Raw genomic sequence first — 22,143 nt, forward strand, 5'->3', positions numbered from 1 at the left:
AGGGGTTATGTTTTTCTTTCTTTGCCATGTCATGTGAAGTTTTTTGTAGGCCATGGTAATTGTTGCTTGGAGCCCTTCTGGATCACTCTATGCTATTTTGGAACCAAATGTTTTCAGGAATGTTTTGACAATATTCATAACAGCTGCATTTCTAAACTTTCTTCAAGGTATGACTGTATTTTGTAATTCAAAAAGTAAATGCATCTTGATAACTGACATAGTTGATTTATTTTAATTATTTAAACATGTCTTGTTCTTTTTTCGCATCTCTATAGAATTTGAAAATATTTTGGCTCTAGTTCCTGATTGAAATGCTGCAAAGTTTCTAAGATTGGTCCCTTCAACTTTTTCAGCCACACTTGAGTTAGTTATTAATCGGGATGCCTGGAGAAGTCTGGTGTGCTCGCAGATGATACGATTTATTTTAAAATTTGTTGTAGCAGTTGCCTGGATGATTATTCTTCCTACATCGTACTTAAGTTCTATTCAAAATAGTCCAAGAGGACTTGTGAAGTTGCTTAACATTTGGATTGGGAATATCCAGAGTGAATCTATTTATAGCTTTGCAGTTACTCTTTACATGTTACCGAACATATTCAGTGCCTTCTTTTTCATATGTCCACCAATTCGAAGGACATCCGAGCATTCCAATTCTCGTATTGTTAGACTTCTTTTGTGGTGGAATCAGGTATATATCACTTCAACAATTTAAATTTTCTTTTCAGAGGACTAGATCTATGTACATGATTTCTTTCTTGAATTATTTGCACTTGACAGTTCTCACTCATGTTATTTTATCACTCAGCCACGGTTATATGTAGCCCGAGGCATGTATGAGGACACATGCTCAGTTCTTAAGTAAGTCACCGCTTTTTAACCTAGCTTATTCATATTATCACGTTGTGTAAAACTATTGTTCTTTATAAATAGGTACACATCTTTCTGGATGCTATTGGTTATATGCAAGTTTGTCTTCAGCTATTATGTCGAGGTTGGTACAAGCTATGCATTCCCTTTCATTAAGAGAAGCAAACAACAATTACAAGAGTTCTCCGCTCAGTGGCCACAATGATAAACAAAATAGAAAAAATAAAGGGGGCCGGGGTAAAACAAACCAGGTAACAAACAAGACAACTGCTAACCCAACCCCCTAGGGGCAACATGGTGCAGACAGTATGATGCAATGGAGTTAGGTACAGGAACTTGCAACACATACCATGTAATAAGAGGAATATAATTGGCATAATACGCTATGTTGTGGATTCAACATCTCTGGCAGTTGATATAAAGTACAAGGATTGGAGGGTAGGAAGGTTCCCCTAAAGATAAGTTAGGTGATCGATAACAAATCCATATTCTTCCGAATACAAAGATAAAAAAATACCTATATACTCAAAGTCAATCCGCTGCAAACACATCCAAAGGATCCATTAGATTATTGCCAAGCAACTGAGGATCGAGGATCTCGATCCAGACCAGCATAATTGATGGGGTGAACACTAGTAAATAAGAAATGACGCGATCACATCTTAAGTATCATCTTAGCGATCTTCCGAACAAATGCCCACCTGTTATTGTTAGTTGCCTTCACTAGCCAAGGAAAAACCGTGCTAGACATGAGGCCCTAGGCAATACAATCCTTCCACGCATGTGAAGTGATTCACCATAAATCAAGCAACTCCGCAACCATTTTGTCAAGTAATATCTGAAAAATCGTTCATTCTCAACCGTCGACAGAAGGAGGCCCTATTACTTGCATGGGACTCTCATGAGGGCACATTTCATCATTTGCAAAGCAATCTGAATTTCCACCTTGCATGAAATTGGTGTGAACAGTCACTTCTAGTTGTTTGCTCCAAGAGTAGACGCTTACACCAACCCCACAAAAAAAGAGTAGACACCCACACCAAAGAAATCAAGGATCTTTCCTGCAGACGAGGTCCTGCTGCATTGCATTGGCGATATGAATATCGCGGCCTTATATGTATATACAGTTTCATCGTGACAAATCCTAGGTGCCCATCTGAAACTAAATGCTTTAGCTGATCTGCTGCCTAATGATTGTTTCCATAAACAGATTGAACACGTTCATGTGCAACTGACCTCCACCTAGGAAGATGACATTCCTGGTGTGACATCTTCCTAGGTGGAGGCCAGTTGAACACATATACCCCACTCAAAGGATCTGACATCCTCATCGGTTTACATGAACCTTCCCTGTTGGCACATCTCGCATTCAGTCTGGCACATGTGCCATGTCGTGTACCACGGTGGGCCACAAATGTCATGAACAACATGACCACACAGCTGCACCACAAACATCCGTGTAACCCGACCTTCTGCTCGGAGAACAACTTGGAACACGCCGGACACACCCGTTGGTTACTAGCCGTTACTCATGGTGGGACTTAGACTGACCACACATATCAACACTAGTCTTTCCTGCTAACTTTGTACTTACTCATACGCACCTGGCACAAACTTTCCAGTCGGTCACCCATCCTGAAATTGCTCCGAGCTAACTACGCTTAACTTTTGAGTTCTTTCCAAATGGGCTCCCGAAAAGGAATGACATTCTCTATAAGTGGTCTATCATCCCTATTTAGCGGGGCTATCACAGGGAGCTAGCTTGCACCCTATTATTCAGGCCAACTCAATAGCATGGGCCTTCGAACAACCGAATCGGAAGAACGATGACTTGGAAAAGTTGGTGTGCGAACCTCATAAATGCTCGATGAGTGTAAGCAAGTCACGAATAAGGCAGTTAATGTTGTTGATGGATGGGCATGAACAACATGGCAAACAAATGATCTCCCGTATTGAAGCTCTTTGTTGTGCCACACATGTCGTTCCAGTTTTCCATTGAGTGACACTCTGGTGCTAGCCAAACAACACCTAATGTAGCACCTCAAAGAGGAGCATCCAGGAGACTGACACTCTGCATAACGAGGATGCCCATAACCCAAGGAAATCAAGTTATTATAAGATTTATAAAAATAGTAACTATCATACGTTAACAGTGGAATTAATCATGTATAATAAAAATGCAAACCTAATAGTTGAGACCGACATTCCCCAGTCACAAGTAGGTGCACCAATTACTAGTAGGAAGTCACTCGTGCCTCCATATTGTGTAGTATTAACGTGACAATCTACTCTTTGGACACCATTTTATGTTTTTTGCACTAATAATGAGATGAGCAATGGAGGGTGAAGATAGGATTATCTCGAGACGGGTGCGATAGAAAGATGTAAAACTCTAACAAACCCCTCTTAAACTCATGGAAGATCAATAACACTGAAGTCGTGTTGTGCTATAGTCTATGCCTTTGCGAATACATCCGCTAAATGTAGCTCAGAAGCCACATGCGGGAGAGGAATCACTTGATCTGCACACATAGCAGCGCAAAGGAAGTATATACATCAATGTGCATTGCTAGCTCATGAATCAGAAGGTCATTCAATGTACTAATAGCTCATGTACTATCTGACAAAAGAGTAGTCGGTATAGTGACAAAACACAAAAATCCTCGAGCAATCACTATATCTTAGTCACCTTGACTGTCAAATGAGTCATGTCTTGCAGCTCAGCCTCTCCACTCGATCAAAAAATTGAAGTTTGTTTAGTTATCTTCTAGGCACTAATAGTATAAGCAAGAAACACAAAGTATGTAGAAAGCGACCGGCGATCACATGGATCACTAGCCCAAGTAACAACTGAATAGTCCCGAAGTTGTAATGAACTGGAGCCTCGAAAGGGAAGATGGTGAAATATAGTCCAACGAAGATATCCTAGAGCTCATGGTTGGTGACCATAGTGAAGTGAAGTGGGAGCAGAGATGAGCTAACTCAAATTATGAACATATAGGAGATATCTGGACGTGTGACATATTGATAGATAAGGCTCCAAACAGGATGATCATAACGTGTCATATCAGGCTGAGGGTTACCACCAAGATCTTGGAAGTGGACATTTAGCTCCATCAAAGTCTCAACAATGCGCTCATCAATAAGAGCAGCAGAAGAAATATAAGGAAGCCATCGGAGGTAGAAGAATTTTCTATCCCAAGGTAGTAGCAAAGATGGCGAAGATCAAATATTAAAAACTACTCAATGGGATGAGCCTTTTCAAAGGCGATGTACCCAGACTCATCTCCAGTGATGATCATGTCATAGTCATATACAAGAAAGATTGAACCTAGGGATGTAATCTGGACAAATACCACTCATCAAGGGGCAGAAGTGACCTAGGAGGTGAAGTGGTCAAACCCGGCACAAGAGGCTTTATTAAGACCATATATGGGGGTGACAAAGGCAACATACCAAGCCATAAAAAGGTGGTGGTTACAGGCAGTCCTCCTCACGCAACTCAAATTAAGGAAGACATTCTTGGCATGAAAATGATAAAAAAAGGATGTTAATAATAGTCACAACCATGCTCCTACCGAAAGGCATGGACCTCAAGACGATCCTTCTAGCACTTGAGAGAACCATCATAGTGAGCCTTTAAACTTGTAGACCCACATACAAGTGAGGTGGTGAAGAGGTGAACGAAGGTAATCAGTATCCTATTTCTGGAGGTGGAGACTTAGGGTGGGCGCGCGTGACTTCATCGCGAATACTGATGGAGAAAGCTAAAATCTAACATGGAAATGGTTCATCTCCATGAGGAGGTCTTGGTTCTCATCCATATGTGGAGGCCTTTGCCCTAGGGGGGAAGGAGCATAGTTCTGAAGTCATAATAACACCAAGCTTGTTCAAAACGGAGGTGGGGAAGGTTATATATAGTCCAGCCCCCATAACACTAGGTTTAGATGGGGCCAAATGCTCATACAAGGTCATGGGGGCTTATTAGGTCCTACGTAGGTAGAGTCAGAAGAATAGAAATGAATGAGGCTGTATAGTCCCACATCTGTGACTACCCTTATAACTATAGTAGATGGTTTGAGGCACAAGTCCAGATGGTTAGAGAACAAATCCTCGAGCCTCGGATAATTTTACTACATGCCAATTGGTTCAAATTGGGCTCTTGAACTCGGTCATATCTTTGGCTTTGAATTGGGTGTTGAATTAATACGTTAGTTGGAGTTCTTTATTAACCCTAGCCCTTGTATCCTCAAATAATATATGCCTTCATGTCCTTCCTCATCTATAGCCTATGTGACTTCAAACCTATGAATGCATACGATTGAAGAAGGTGGAATCATGCCTTCCCCGATAGCATTAGATGGACATGTGTAAACGAGAAGATCCACATTTTTATGCAGTGTAGTTTCGTTATGTATTCCCATCTGTTTCACACTTGTTGTAACTGGATTACATGACACGGTGATGGTTGTGGCCCAACATATTACAGGAGGCCCATATAAATGATGAATTACTTGTCGTACAATACTTGGTCACTTTTGGGGGTCGTTGATATGACGGCTTGGTTGATGAGGTACAGACTACAACTATCGGGACAAAATCATCAAGGGATCTCATATTATCATCCCAACAACCATGCCGATTTGAAGAACAATGATGTGGAAGCATCGTGCTCCGGTGCTAGTCAAAAGGGCAATTATTTGTTGCCTTTAGAATCTGCTCCTCCATTCGATATATTAAGTATTGAGCCTTAGTTTTGGGAATTGAGCAATCTAAGAACCCATTGTAATAATATTTGTCATGGCCTATGCCATCTTGGTCAATCAAAAGCTGGTAATCCATACGTGCACTAGTACGTGAGTTGCACCTCCTATGCCTAGACATGTGCTGGATCATGATTTCAAGCATGTCAGCCAAGAATTATTCAAGTGAGAAATATTTCCTCCCATAGCTTGCTCAACTAACCACATAATTAGTCATTAATTGTATAGATTATTTCCGGTGTTGTAGTTCAAATGTATATCAACGATAACCGGTCTACCTTGATTTGTGGTGGGTTCTCATTATTCTTCTTCTGGCCCATTTCAAATTTAGCTCAAAGTATGTAACAGTTTGTCTCTGTGTCTTCCTAGTATATTGACATCAACACCCGGTCGAAGTGATCAAATGTTTTAGCATGATGAGCACTGCTCCACCTGAGGCTGCTACCACACAATGGCAGCTCCATGAAGTCTCTGTGAGATAATAATTAAGGTTCCCATCATTCGTGTTCATCACCAAGAATTTTGCGCTTTCCCTGTCCGACAATAGATGCTAGATTTTGACAAAAACTTGAGCTTTCTCTCCCGGATTGCAGAAGTAAATCAGTAGCAATTGAGGTGAATAACCTAGGGTTGATCGCTAGATGTCAGGCCTATAGTTATGAATCCTGGGTCTGCCCCTCTAGTGGTCGGGGGTGATTGTTACATTGGTGTTACGAGCTAGGCTCTTAGTTTATCACAATTATACTCATGAACACTCCTTATCTATTGCTACTTTGCCAAACACAATCACTATGCTAAGATTAGTGGATTAACCAGCACTTGATTTCTCTAACCCATTTTAAATTTCTGGTACATGTAACCAAATTTCATCATCTTGTGTAACTTCATATGTTCAAGTTGTACTGAGATTATTTTTGTTATGATCACCATTGACAGATTTCTCCTATAGTTAGACTTACCAAGGCAATTATGTTTGTGGGGAAGGACTACTGTAAGATTATGTTTTAGCATTGCAATTTCATATGTAATTTCTTTGCATAAAGTTTGAAGGACTTATACCATGCTGCATTTTTATAGTGCGGCACACTTCTGGTGTAATTATTTCTCTATGGGCTCCGATTGTCATGGTATGTACGAATTTATGCGACTTTCGGGGGTTTATCAATTTCCCAGTCTCAAGCTATTCATTTGAACTTTTCGTAAAGGTATACTTTGTGGACACACAAATATGGTATGTCATTTTTTCCACAATATGTGGAGGCGTAAATGGGTTCTTCAGCCGCTTGGGTGAGGTTAGTAGTATATGTATATTTGTATAATTTTAAGCCTTTCTATTTTTTCCACAATTAACGCTTGAGCAATGTCGACATTGGTACAGATCCAAACCCTTGGGATGTTAAAATCGAGATTTGAGGAAATCCCAGGAGCCATTTGCAAAAATCTTGTGCCTGCACACGGTAGTCAATCAAATAGTCATGGGCACCAGGTCCAGTTTTTCCAAATATTTGTTATCAACATTTTATTTACCACTCATTTTTATTATCAACTAGCTGATTTATTTATTATATATTTTTTATGTAAACTCTTCTCACCAGGTGGACACAAATTTGCATATGGATAAGTTCTCCGACATATGGAATTGTTTTATTAACTCCTTGCGAGAAGAAGACTTAATAAGCAATAGGTTTATATTTGGTGTTAGTATATTTTTTCTTTTTATTAACATGTTTCTAAAATTGCGCTGTTGTTTGTCTGTAGGGAGAGAGATTTATTGGTTGTTCCATCATCTATCGGCGACAATGGTGTTTTTCAATTCCCTATTTTCCTTCTTGCAAATAAGGTATGCCATTTCAATCATCCACCACTTGAACTACTATTTTTTTCCGGCCAGGCACCATCATGCTCATGACTAGGCTATTTTAGATTCCAACAGCACTTGGCATGGTAAAGGGTGTGAAGGAAAGGGATGAAGAATTGAGAAAGCGGATAAACCAAGATCCATATATTTATTTTGCCGTAAAGGAATGCTATGACACATTGTTAAATATCATGTACAGCCTTATTGGAGACCTAAGTGATAGGGAGTAAGCCATTTTCCATCTATCCTCTTAGCTGATGATTAAACTTGTGTTTATATTGGGTTAACTAATTTTCCATATGGTTATGTGGCGAGATAATCTAATTAACGTTCCATTATGTCATTGATACAGTGTTGTTGATCAAATACGTGATAGCATTGAAGATAGCATACGATATCAGTCCCTCGTGGATGAATTCCGATTGGATGAACTTCCTGAGCTAAGTGCTAAGTTTGATATGCTCCTAAGTCTGATACTGGTACTGATAATCAATTGTACTCTGTTTTCTTAACCGAATTTGTTGATGTAATATTAGCAATTTTCATTCTAACTCTTTAAAAATTGATCAATCTATTTATAGAAACCTGTGCTTGAGGAAAATCTACCAACAAAGCCACAAAAAACTATGAGTGAGGTCGAGGACGCAATAAAGCTTATGAAGGTCATTGAATCAATAAAGGAAAAAATTGTCAACCTGTTACAAGATATAATGAAAATCATTACTCATGATATTATGAAGAGTGGACAAGGGTAAGCCCTCACTACTATCTGTTTTGTGTATTAATAATACCCTAGCTAGGTAGTTTTTGTCATGTCATGTAGCTCTGTTCTTTTTGGCATGGATGTGGCATTTTTTTAATATCATCAAAACAATTTGTTATATTTGTGTTTGCCGGGCCCATTGATGCGCTGCAATTTTCGATGTCCGTTTGAGACAAGATATATGCTGTAATGTGCACCTTCAGGAATGACTTTTGACAATCACGTGGTTTGCACAAACCTGCAGTCTTTTGAAGGATGATGACAGAGACAATGAGTTGTTTGCGAGTCTAAAACTAGATGTATTACGTGATGAAGCCTTTAGGGAGAAGGTCATGTGTCCTTTTGAGCTACTTACTTCAATAGTATCAGGTTTTGTAACTTTACAACCACATGTATCCTATCATTATTAATTGGAATTATGTGTGAACAGTGTGTTAGACTTCAACTGTTGTTGACAACGAAAGAATCTGCAACATACATACCGACAAACTTGGAAGCTCGGCGCAGGATGGTTTTCTTTTCAAACTCACTATTTATGAATATGCCAAGGGCTCCGCAGGTCCGCAGCATGATGTCCTTCAGGTAAGAAAACCAAATTTCCCATCATATTCTTTTACAACCAATACTGGCAAGATGTTCTGGTCTCTCTTTCTCTCTCCAGTGGGAAAGCCACGTTCAATCTGTACTCGCTTGGCAACACAGAATTTTGAAAAAACTCTACAACTAATAATTGTACGAAAGATAGTATAAATTTTTCAATACGTAGGTATTGCTTTGACAAAGGTTGGATTTTATTGACCCAAAATGGACCATTGTAAGGATAAAACAATGAGCCCGTGCCCTGCCTCTGCATAGCTAGGATGCCGCAGCCAACACCACTGCATGCACAAAATAATACGCCATCAAATAACAAAGTCCAAAGCTATGTGGCAAGGAAAAAAGATCAGATACCTGATTTAAAAATTACAAAAATGACCATATCCGCATCAACCATCCAATGAGAACACAAGAACGAATGTTCTTTAAAAGCAACACCTTCAAGAAGGGAGCGATGCTCAAGCACCGCCATCACTGGATCGAAACACCCAAGGACAGAATCTATGTTTTCACCCTCAAGAATCAGTCCCAGTATAATATCTGAGCAAGGCCTTAGACAAGTAGCGAAAGAAAAACATCTTCATTGCCAGATATAACCAACTAGGGTTAGATCTAGGCTTTCACCCTGAAGCTCGAGACCGGGTGCTCGAGTAGCACCACCATCGAAGTCACTCATGTGTTGTTGCCATGACGTTTTCACGATACCGCCAACAGCTACATGCGATGTGCGGACTGCACAACCATCCCTCTGCCTTAGGTCTTCATCCATAGTTTGCATGTCACCGGCGAAGCCAAACACCGGATATGGGGTAAGGAACGCTCATTACGATCTCTGGGTGGCCACCTATTTGCAGCGAGGTCGCCGCTGTGTTGCACAGACTATCCAGAACTGCCGCCAACCATGGTGGTCTCTGCGGAGATTAGAAGAATCCAGCACGTCGTCTTGCCGCCCCCCACCACAAGGTCTTTGCCCAAAGGCAGCGGCGAGGGGAGGACTCATGGAAGAGAGGGTGTTGGTGGCGTCAGCCTGGAGGCGGCACTCTTGTGGCCAAGAGCAACACAGGGCTGGTCAGAATTTTTCAAATGTCAGGTTCAGCAGTGCAAGAGGACGACGAAGCAGCTGCTAGCCGAGGCACGGCAGTGGAATGTTAGCCTCCAGTAGCAATCTATCCATTACAGAACATGGAGTAGATTAATAGTACAATCACCGGAATACCAGCATAACAGCCCCGCACCCGCTCAGATCCAACCAGTGCAAGCCCCGGCGTACTCTGCGTCATGGATCCGGAATGTAGGCACATCGCACGACCGGACGAGAAGCAGCCGAGGACAGGCCTCAATGCTTGCATCTCCTGCCACACAAGGCAGCAAGATGCCTAGCAAACCTGCGTTGCCGTGAAGTATAACTGCCACCCATTGCCGCAGCGTCGCACTCAAGTTTGGACCACCACGCCGGTGATGAAGCCGCCTCTGTCCACGAGAAGCTCGATGCCATGCCCCAGAGCCAGCGCGTGGCGCGAGCACTGAGATACCAAGTTTAAATTAATATCACATTCATGAATTCCTGGCACTGTCACTGTCTTGATTTCATATTTTTGGCTTATGTCAACTATTGCTTTCTCTGTTAAAAAAATTATTTTTGGTCATGCCACTTTTTTGCTGAACTGAATTCTTGTTCAACAAATTTTGTTTTGAATCAGTGTTTTAACTCCATATTTCAACGAGGATGTATTCTTTATGCCAGAAGATCTTAATAGACAGAATGACAATCATATATCCATTATATTCTATTTACGGAAAGTATTCCCAGGTACTTTTGCTCTTAATACATTTTTTATCTCATAATAATTCAGGAAGTTAATTACCTTCTGCTCCCAGTAAGTTATTCATCATAGTATCTGCATAACAGACGAATGGACGAACTGTCTTGAGCGGATAAGATTTAGACCAAGGGATGAAGAGGCACTTAACAAAAGGATTGATGAAATCAGTCCCTGGGCATCTTACAGGGGTCATACGCTTGCCAGGACTGGTAAAGGCACTAACGATGTCTTTTGGTCCATTAACCTTTTTCTAACTTGTTGTCTAACTACTCGTGTTTACATTGCTAGTGAGAGGAACGATGTACTATAGGAGAGCACTTGAAATTCAATGCATTCAAGATAGAACTGATATTGGTTAGATTATTTCTTTGTCCATTCAGGGTCTTTTCCAATCTTCTTCATTGTAATATTTGAGACACTTCTAATATATTCTTTGCAGCTAAATTCAACCGTCTTAGAACACGATCCGATCAAGAGGGAGGAGCCCTTGTAGATATGGCACTGGCCCTTGCAGATATTAAATTCACCTATGTTATCTCATGTCAAGTATATGGCATGCAAAAAATATCCGGGAATCCGAAAGATAATGCTTGTCATATGAATATCCTTCGTCTCCTGAAAATGTACAAAACGTAGTGCTTTTATTATCTTCGAAAAGAGAACCCCTGAATAGTAAGTTTACTCCATTCCATCTGATATTCAGGTATCCATCGTTACGTGTTGCTTACATTGATGAGGTAGAAGCTCTGACTCAAGATGGCGTGATAGAAAAGACATATTATTCTGTTCTCGTCAAAGCAGGTGACAAGTATGAGGAGGTACTGACTGAACATAAAGACGCATATTTTCACTTATGATATGTGCTAATCGTGTGGTGGGAGAGAGACATCCTTCCAGGGTGGGAGACTAAACTTTCAAATTAGGGGCGACTTTACTGGCCCAAAATGGAGCAAATAGATGTTTCAAAGATAACGGTAACGTATGCACACAAAAAACACACCAACAAATAGTAATTCATATAAGACCAAAGCTATGTGTAGGTGAAGAAAAAGGAAAAAATATCCCTGAAACAATCAGATCTGAGGTAGGCAAACAGAACAAAGACCATTTCAGCACAAACTATCTCATGGCACCAGATAGATCAAGAGGTTCTTGAACAACAACCCCTTCAGGAAGGGAGTGACACTCAAACGGACCCCTCACCGAATTTACCATCAAAGGCGAAAATCTACGATTTCGCAATGAAGACCGAGTCAGAGCATAGCCGAGCAATGCTTTCAACAAGGTAACAACGTAAACATTGCCATTTCCAGGTATAATCAACTCAGGTTGGACTAGTGTTTCACCCTAGAGCTTGAGACCGGATGCTGGAGTAGCACCAACGTCAAAGTCACTCATGAGTTGTCTTACCGGCAAAGTCAACAATCGAATATGGAGAGAGGAACCCTCATGGAGACATTTTGGTGGCCACCACAATATGTAGAGATATCTTTACATGCCTGAGTGATCACCACAATGAACAACACCCATGATGGAGTACACCACCATCCACTATGACCTAATGGAAGAGATCCTTTCCCAGGCCCATCGGCCCAACAGACTTCAGGGCCGAAACTGGAGCATGAAAGGCACATCACTATCACCGACAGGAGCCCGGGCGGAGCGCTTAACCCACTAGATAGGCGTCGTGCCTCCCGATCGGGGCACTTTGCCAGCACCGATCATGCCCACCATCACACCTCACCCATGCGGTCTCCCCGCCACTTTGCATCTGCGCCACCGCCGGAATCCAGCAGTCGCAGCACCCCATGCCATGGCGAGGGCCATGACCGTGCAAAGCTGGGCTGTCATGCGTGCTAGCTAGCCCCACAAGAGCTATGAGTAGCGGCGCCGACGACGGCAGGAGGGTGGAGTGATGGGATATTGCCATGTCGTTCATGGGAGCGGCATGTCAACGATCCGTTTTTCTAGGTGGGAGTTGCCGGCGTTATACTAGTTAGAAGGCCCATTTTTGCTAGTTTCTTGCCTGATTTATAAAAACTGTTTTCCGATTATGGGAGACTAGGTAGAGGTGTTAGAAGGGAATAGAGAGGTATTGACCGAATATGAAGGATGTTGTGAGCCTCACGAGCAAGTATATATAGGAGTACATGCTTGGAGGGCAAGACGCCTCTCCTAGAGATAAGGTAGGAGAATTATTACAAATCCTAGACCACCAAATGCATGTAACTCAAATATATCTCAAACACCCCCCCCCCCCCTCCCACAGTTGTAGCTGTAGTGTTGCAAACAACAGGAGCGTCGCTGATGGTCGGACTAGAGAGGATAGCAGCCAACGGGCTAACATCCCCCACAGTTGAAGTGGGAGCGTCAGGGACAGTGTCGCGTCGCGGACGCATGGACAGTAGAGGAAGCCGATGAGTTGCTGAAGTGAGGTGATAGTCCTTTGTGCTGTTGTCGAGAAAGAGCTTGGGTGGTGTAGCCGTGCGAAGAATGTCGTGGTCGATATCAAGTCGGGGTGGCCTGTGTCGAGGATGTCACCATGGAGCCGCACGCGCAAGGAGGCGCCAATTTAGTCATGGGTGCACAGGTGTCGAAGTAGTGGTGCGCCAGGAAGAGACGTAGTTGTTGACGAGGTGTCGTGCCGGGTTTGCGAAACCCTAGGGCTTGTCGTAGACGAAGACATGGCTCGGTGTTTCCTGCACCAGGCATACATAGACGGACGGAAAATAAGTTGACGAAGCGTCGCACCAGGGTTGCCAGGCCCGTGGAAACGTCGTGGATGAAGGCACGCATCAGTGTTTCCAGCATCAGCCATGCGTAGATGAGACCTGCATGAGTTTTACGCCATGTTGAGGAGTCGGAGGGGCCAGCAGAGAAGGACTCAATGACGGTTGCGACGCTAATCGGCGTTGGGCCTATGTCGCCAATGGTGGTCAGAGTAGACGAAGTGGTCGGGGATGATGACGACAACGCAGGCGATGAGCTAGTGCTGGACGAAGACGAAGGAGGGTGGACGGGCGGCGGGTGAGCGAGTGGCAGTGATGCCGAAGGAGAGCTGCGACGACGGCCTGACGGTGGCAGCCACAGAGTTAGGAGTGTGGCAGCGATGCTCGAAGTAGGCGTGGAAGAATCCGACAGGGTGACGAAGACTGGCCATGATGGTGGCTTTCCCATGCTGAGGGGCGCCGCATGGCGCATGGCACGGGAAGTCAATGCGCGGTTACAATGGAGTGGACCACAGGCGGCGGCGCTACGGCCCGAAGGGGCGATGCGGCCGTAGCAGGCGAGTCGGGGCGACGGCGGGAAGACCTGGGGCGGAAGTGTAGACCATGGGCCGCGGTGCTACGACCCTAAGGGGCAGCGCAGCTGCGGAGCGCGGGTCGGTGCAGCACGTAGACGGCCTCGGGCGGCGGTGGGGACGGGTGTGTCATGGCACTAAGGCCAGAAGGGGCGACGCAGCGCCAATGTGCGAGTCGGTGTAGCCATGGGGAGAACCACGGGGAGGTGACGCTCGGCCCGACGGAGTGATGCAGCAGCAGCCCATTGCTCGACCAGTGGAGAGGCGTGATGTATTTGGGTGCGGCCTTCACAACACCTACAAAGGTGCGTGCAACCGACTGATCAGGCCATTCGTGCAGCGCGGATGGAGTGGATGGCGGCGGTGAGGTAATCAATCCGATCGCTCATGATGTCGGGGGCCCTACTCGGTGATGATGACGGTAAAGCGGGGTGGTCGAGCAGACAAAGGCGTCGACGGCAGGCAGGGAACCACGTGCAGATGAGCGCGTCCAGCGCCCGGCAGCCGGCGAGGAGGCCTGTTAGTCGAAGGCAATCGGTGAGCCCGACGCAACCAGCGAGGAGTCGGCTAACCTGAGGTACCGAAGATGGTGGTTGATGTAGGGATCCTGTTCGGAGCGGGGCGGTGACGGCCGGCAGACGGGCGGACGACGGCCGTGACGGGGCACCGCGTCGCGCGAGGTCGCTGGGTCGAAGAAGAGGCTGGGTGTTCGCGCTAGTGCCGGAGTAGAGGCGCAGGGTTCTTGGCGGCGGCAGGCGACACAAATCGATCTTTGATTAAAAAATCAAATTGTAAAAGGCCGATTAAGAGGACCTGCGGTAGACAGAAAACCCGGATCAAAGATCGGGAAAAAAAGGCTCTCTAGGGAAGCCGCCCAACACGACCGGCGGACGCACCCTAGGTACAGACGGCACGGCCCCCGGCGGCGGTCATGAAGGGCGACCGCCCCGGGGACGGCGCGTGAGGCGGAAGCGGTGGGAGGCGGCTAGGATTTGGACCGGTTATGTTGATACTATGATAGAAGGGAATAGAGAGGTATTAGCGGAATATGATTGATGTTGTATTAAGCCTCACGGGCGAGTATATATAGGAGTCCATACTGGAGGGCAAGACGCCTCTCCAAAGGATAAGGTAGGAGACGGATTACAAATCCTATACTACGAAATACATGTAACTCAAATATATCTTTTAACAAGAGGACCAAAAAAATTAACTAATCGCAATACTCCATTGTTCTAAGACCCTAGGAGATAATTTGCTAACAAAAGAAGTACAATAAACAAATATATGCACGTATGTGCTAACACACAGTTGACTGTCTTTTAATGTGCCCACACTCAACCTGTAGTTTGTCACCAAATTGGCTTCTTCCTACTATTCGGTGACTCGTCAGAGCTACTGAACCAAAAGAGCCGAGCATTCAGTCCCATTCTATTTTTCACTAATTCGTTCCTCTGTTAATACATGACTAAAAAAGTCAACATCGTCTTGGAATCTTAGACTCGAGCAGGCCCTCGTAAGATAGTGCCGTTTTAGCCTCCAGCATCTCGTAAGCAATGGAAAGCCTTGTTGAGGTCGTGTGTAGCTACATATACATGTATCAGTGGCGGGCCCTCGTTCGTTAGAGTCTACAGTGGTGGGCAGAAAGACCATCAGTGGCGGCCCGCCAGTGCTTAAAGTTAAACAGTGGTGGGCGTGTTTCAGTGCCCATCACTGAAAGCTTTGTCATACAAATTAAAATCTTTACAGCCACGGGCATTTTTGCTGTCATGGCTGCATTTTACATAAAACTAAGATCATATATTACAGTGATGGTGATAAGAAATTACAATACATATTGCAGCATACCTTAACCACGAGCGAATTTTAATCAAGCAAAAATATTAGTACAAGATAATGCAATAAACATATGTATGTTCAGCAACTCTCTAATGTTTAGTACTTATACGGTACAATAAAACAAGTGCATACAGCATATATATTCAATGAAGTGCTATATCTAGTGCCAGAAAGCAGTACATATTTTTACAACATCTTGATCATCACCAGAAGTATGTACTACGATGATTGTTAGACAGCGTACCATAGATAGATTTTGTTGCCACCACGATGACCCTCCTCAAATTCGTTAACAAAAAGTAAGAACGACTTCCTAGCTTGCATCCTGAATTGTGTGGCAATGTCAATATAATTTTGACAATGGAATTATGTTCTCCCTCCCTCGTTGGCGAGAGTGAGTGTCAAGGAAATGCCATTTTTTAACAACATCATGTTGAAATTAATCATCCACTCCCCATTGATGGCCAGGTTGGCCACAAGCATGAACTCCTCCCTTCCCCAACAAGGGATACGGTCGTCATGGTAAAAAGAAAACAGAAATTAGACAATTGTGGTTGCAACATTACCAAACCACAAGCTATAACACTAATTAAATGGAACATACAACCCACTCCATAAAGTCATCGTGAAAATCAACAGAGATCTCATTGCAAGTTAGGTGAATTTTGTAACATGCACCTAGCCTCGTGTCTCCATGTAAGTGGCATCCTTCGTTCATTGCCTACGTTCATGTTATGAAATAATTCTATAAGTTATAGGATGGAAAGAAAAATTAGGCATGAGTTATGCAAAAAAATGAAACATTGAGTATCTGAAATCTCGCGAAACTAAAATTGTCAACGTTTGACGATATTTGTTGCACTCCTCTGAAGCTCTGTATTATTGGAGCACTCCAAATAAACATGCATGTGAATATTCACACATATAAGACATGGATAGAATAAAAGCCTAGCAATTATGTAATTTATTAAACATCAACCAATATTAAAGACTGTGGATGAACAGAAAACTTGGGCATCAACTAATATTTTCTACACTCTTTTGAATAAAAGGGTGCCGATTATGTAAATATATTAAACATACACTAATTTGAATCTGTACTAATGTGAATAAAGTAGTTACTTGTTATAAAATTCATCCACTAATGTGAATCTAAACACAAATATTCATTGACAATCTATAAATATGTTAATCTATAAATGTGTGAACCAAATCTAAAGCTAATCTATACATCAAATTTATAGACACTAACATTCATCTACATACATGAATCTAACACTAATATTCAATTACAATCAATACACATTATTTAGCAGTACACTGCATGAGCACGAGGTGGAGGACTGATCGGTGGTGGCCTCGGAGGTGGAGGAGCTGGCGGGAGGCGGCAGTGTCATGCCCCTGCTACTGGCGAAGGAGGCCATGGCAAGTACGGGGCGACAGTGGAGGAGGCCCGATGACTATGGGTCAAGGAGAAGAAGGGGCATAGGAGGGCCCCGACAACGAGAGGGCCGTGACAGAGGGTCCCAACCAGGGATTAGGGCCGGGCCGCAGAGCCGAGGGGGTCCGGTGGAGGAAGGCCCGGTGATGAGGGCAGACGCGGCGCCGGAGGAGTGCGGTGGCGGAGGAGGGGCACGGCGGCGGCGAGGCACGGGGTTGAGGGGCGAGCGCGGCATAGAATCGAGAAGTTAAGATTTCAAACTGCCTTTTCGTGAGAGGGAGGGGTGGTTTTGGTGGAAAGTGGAACTTTCGTGGATGGGTATAGCTATGGCGGGCGCATTTAGGCACCGGCCACAACTATGTTCTGCCAATAGTGGGCATCGGGCAAGGCAACTAGCGGCAGTTGTTAGGAGATGCTCACCACTGCTCTTACACATACCTTTGGTGGGCCCCTGCTCGTGCCCGCCACAGGTGAGTTATGAAAAAAGCCCATACAGAAGATTTTACGTGTGGCGGGGAAGACAAAGGGCCCTCCACCGATGTTAAACTAGTTGTGACGGACGCAATTTATTACCGCCACTGCAAACATTTCAAAATAGCTATGGCCGGTGCCTTGCCGCGCCCGCCACTTATTTGAGTTCACCTATAAGACTTTTCGTACTAGTGAGATACCGGGTGGGGAGGCTAGAATAGATAGAAGAACTATTTCATCTACCGTCTTGCTTATTTCATATCAGTCGCTTGCCTCTCCATTTATAGACGACTAGTAGATACACCGCGCGTTGCTGCGGAAATTTGTAGTCTTTTGCTGAGCATCTTAGAGCAGAACACAACTCATAGTGGCTATTGGAAGTGTCAAAGGGTGCGAGACTGAGAGTAAACAAAATATTTTCAATGTGATCAATCTAACAAAGCTATGAATCCTTCGTCTTACCAAAATAATGAAACATTCAAGAAAAAAACAATGTACTGTAAATATATTCCGACATTGCTACCTCGGTAAGTAAAACTTGGAAACTTCTATAGGGGAACTATGTGTGATGTTCACTTGTTTTAAACAAATGATTTTTCTTACAGAACAAACATTTTTTAGAACACATGGAGTAACTCTTTGCTTCTATTTTCCATTGAAAATGAAACCTATCAGCCAAAATAAGGGAAACTGGCAGGGACTTGCGGATATAGTTACAAAGATGAAGAAAGGTTGGATACATCACATACAGCTATATATAGATCGCTAACTGAACACACACAACTAACAAGCAAACCATGCCCATAGTTTCCCCTTCGCTGTCTCCCACGTCCGCCTCTTGATATTTCTGGCTGAGGCACAACATCTGAAACATCTGAGGCTTCACTGATGGGTTGGGAACAACATACAAAGTATGAGAGCTGCTTATTTAGTTGGTGGATTCAATCCAAAATTGTAAAAGCATGAATATCATCTTATTAGAATGGTAACGGGACACCAAAGAATCATGTTTGTGAAAATATTTAAACATCACTTGCATTCAATTAAATAATAAACATAGCACTCCATAACAAAGCTCTTTAGATCTGCATAAAAAAATCAATGAGTCAGAAAACAACAAATTATGGTATGTAGTATATTATAATAAAAATAAAAAATAAGTTTGACATTGAACAAAACTTTACAACCAAGCATATCACAGCAATTCATAGAGCCATTGTTCTACAATATTAGCATACTAAATCCGACCTTGGAAGATGAGTAAATACTGACTTTTAGACGTCGTCAAACAATGTGAGAAATAGCAATTCAACATAGCATTATAAACTGCACTCGGAGACAAATAAATTATTATTGGATAACAAAAGAGTGAAGTAATATATCCAACTGCAAATTCGATACTACACATGCTTTTCTACTCGTATTGCTTGCCTTGTCATCATCAAGTGGGTGAAAGCAAAAAAACATATATCTCTTAAACAAACAGGATTTTAGAAAGGCATCCACGAACGAAGCCCAGAGGGGCCTTGGGCATGTCTAGAAAGAACCACAAAACCTGTACACATAGCCTGGTTCCACAAATGTTGCAAACTAAGTCACCATCAAGTCATATTATGTAACAACATACAGAGAGAGGGAGATAACTACACAGAACGTGTAACCCAAATGAAAGGAAAATTTCAGCCACAAATCTTTCAAAAATAAATTACTTTTTACCATAAAGAATCTTACAGAATACTACTCCGAAGGTGCTGAATTGCACATTAGAAATTCATCAGCTTTAACTGAAAGCACCTCCGCAACTCTCCGCAAAATAAGTTGAACCACAAATGATATGGCTATATATAAACTTAAAGAAAATTTGAAGAAACTAACGCACAAAATTTCTGGATGGCGGATGATAGGACGTCGCATGAAGTACTGTGATGAATTTTCCAATCTGCACATTCATACATCTTAGTATTTGTACATGACCACGAGCCACATGCCAATCAGTAAAAAAAAAGAAAAAGTAAGGTGCATTTACAGTACACATCAGGCCCGTACAGCAATGATCTGGACAAATATATACGACCGGAATGACCTCATTTGAATTTACAGCAAGTATGCATCTCTTCCACTAAAAGAACATATAAGGCTTCAGGGGGACGATACAGGGGTAAAGATCTGCACAAATATACTATGGGAACGACCTCATCTTCCTGCTCCTATCTTTGGCGATAGAGGCTGTACTTTAATTGAGATCTGGCGTACATGTCCATGATTGGCATCCATTTGGATCCATCACGCCGCCGAAATATAACTAGGGGTTGGCGCCCTCACCCTTCCCAGCACAGCCTTCCAACCAATCTAAGTAAAAAAAAATGCAGTTCGGATCTGACGAGAGAGACAGGAAGGAGAGTTCCCACCTCTGACGCATGTGGAGTTGCAGGAGGTCGCTGATGGTGGTGCGCATGGTTTGCCGGGAGGTCAGCGGCGATCATGGGGCACCCGGAAGGCGGACGGCCGCATGTCTCTAGTGTTGATGGCCAGAGAGGCTTGGCCGGCAGCCGCGTAAAATGTGAAGTGTGGCACAAATACAAAGGGGGCATAAAAATTGGGAAGAGAGCGCTGGAAATTTACTGCTGGGAGATGAAAGGAACCATCGGAGGAGGAAATAAGAGGAGGGGGCAGCACTCAGTGCGATTGGGCTAGAAAAATAGACGCTTCATTTTGGGGGGTTTTTTCAAAAGAAAAAGAATTGTTGATGTGGAGCGAGCGGGACAGTTGGAAAGGAACGAAGCCGTATCTTCCACTTAGCGGTGGACAAGTTTTGTTTGAACGGCTGCAAACTCCAGAGCTACAGTGTATCAATGGCTATAACAATTCGAATGACGTGGCTTCATGAGAAGGCAGGAAAATCACCTAGTGGGGTGCCCCTATTTAGATATAGAAGATTAGCCGAGTAGGCCTCCACAGCATGTACCTTTGGCCAATGCCGTAACGTTGTCTTAGTGCCCAAGTTAAGGGATATCTACTAATTAGAGGCGCCATTCGAGGCTCCACGTTAATCATAGAAAACTATCCATAAATAACCATTAGATATTAATTCTGCGGGTAGGATTAAACGTAAATTCAATGTTTTAAATAGCGGGCTATGGTATATAGCGGCAGCCCTTAAAAACAGCTATAGCGAGGCTATAGCGGCAAATTGTACATGAAATCAAATAGCGGCAACATGCTCAAGCAGCTATAGCGCAGCTATAGCGGGGCTATAGCCGGCTATTTTAAACTATGGTAAATTGTAACTATATTATATCTGCCTAGCAGTCCACGTATTGCAAGGGAGATTATATAGGCCCAATAGGCCACCTAGAAAATTAAAGATTTTTTCTGGCAACGCACTACACATGCATGTGTGACATAGCTAGCTTGTATATACTTAAGTGTGTTGTGCGTACATATAGGTACCTGTACTATCACAATCATGTCTGTAAATCACACATACATTTATACTCCCAAATTTACATTTAATGCACATAGTATTTTCTGAAAATAAAAAACCAGTTTACAATCATATATATACATAGGGTTACTAGGGGGTGTAGAATAAATAAGCTATTCTACACTCATGCTTAGAATAGCGTTACCCTATATATATATACTAATTGGAGGCACCATACGAGGCACCACGTTAATCCATAGAAATAAGAAATATAAGATATGATGTGTCATACTTATACGTACGGCAGTCATACTCCCATGGGACTCTCTGCGTTTCATACGAAAAATGAAATCTACCACGTACGGGAGTCTTCCTCCCTTGGGTCTCTCTTGGTTTCCTAAAAAAAGGGTAACATAAGTTAAAAATATACATTAATTTTCATGCACCAGAAAATAATAAACCTATTTATTTCAACTTTTGTAGTCAAGAGCAGTTAGGCAGCCATGCCATATAAAACTTCAATGGAAAAAACAACACGGACCAAAAGTCTAAAAAGGGATGAAACGCACATGCACGAAAAATAGCCATGGACGCCCACGTTCAAGTCTGGACCAAAATAAATAAAATCGATTTGTCTTCTTCATTCATATAGAAAAAAGTAGACACATTATCACAAAAAGACACACAAATGAAACGTCCTTGGAGAGGGGAAAGGGGAATCGCGTGGCTCGGCGGCGGCGGGGGATAGGGTTTGGACCCGCAAAAGGGTCGCGGAACCGCAGATATAGCGGTCGGGGCGTGCGGTTTGCTTGTCGCGACAAAAATTATGGGCCGGGCGAGTATATGGGCTCTGTTCTGGCCGGAAAATTGGGCCGAGCCCGCATACTCGCTGGAATTTTGCGGGTCTGCGTGTTTTGCGGGGTCTGCTAAAGTTGCTCTTAGGACCCATGCTAGAAAAAAAGTCCATGTCCCGAGTACCACCCAAAATAAAAATCT

General features: G+C 43.3%; 1 protein-coding gene across 2 annotated transcripts in view; it reads left to right on the forward strand.

Moving 5' to 3' along the window:
* Positions 1-22,143, forward strand: part of LOC125512121 (callose synthase 7) — a 47,374-nt gene that overhangs the window by 9,724 nt on the left and 15,507 nt on the right. For both annotated transcript variants that reach the window (XM_087531346.1, XM_087531345.1), the window contains 20 exons: positions 50-167; positions 354-688; positions 806-858; positions 931-991; positions 6,567-6,621; positions 6,708-6,757; positions 6,836-6,922; positions 7,009-7,116; positions 7,226-7,314; positions 7,389-7,470; positions 7,554-7,714; positions 7,841-7,967; positions 8,070-8,239; positions 8,496-8,580; positions 8,682-8,833; positions 10,549-10,658; positions 10,758-10,880; positions 10,960-11,025; positions 11,111-11,294; positions 11,375-11,489. In XM_087531346.1, the coding sequence (XP_087387472.1) occupies positions 50-167; positions 354-688; positions 806-858; positions 931-991; positions 6,567-6,621; positions 6,708-6,757; positions 6,836-6,922; positions 7,009-7,116; positions 7,226-7,314; positions 7,389-7,470; positions 7,554-7,714; positions 7,841-7,967; positions 8,070-8,239; positions 8,496-8,580; positions 8,682-8,833; positions 10,549-10,658; positions 10,758-10,880; positions 10,960-11,025; positions 11,111-11,294; positions 11,375-11,489 (2,331 nt within the window). The remainder of the gene's footprint in view (positions 1-49; positions 168-353; positions 689-805; positions 859-930; positions 992-6,566; positions 6,622-6,707; positions 6,758-6,835; positions 6,923-7,008; positions 7,117-7,225; positions 7,315-7,388; positions 7,471-7,553; positions 7,715-7,840; positions 7,968-8,069; positions 8,240-8,495; positions 8,581-8,681; positions 8,834-10,548; positions 10,659-10,757; positions 10,881-10,959; positions 11,026-11,110; positions 11,295-11,374; positions 11,490-22,143) is intronic.

The sequence above is a fragment of the Triticum urartu genome, chromosome 6A (assembly GCF_056163025.1).
Source record: "Triticum urartu cultivar PI428250 chromosome 6A, HENAU_Tu73, whole genome shotgun sequence".
Classification (NCBI taxonomy): domain Eukaryota; kingdom Viridiplantae; phylum Streptophyta; class Magnoliopsida; order Poales; family Poaceae; genus Triticum; species Triticum urartu.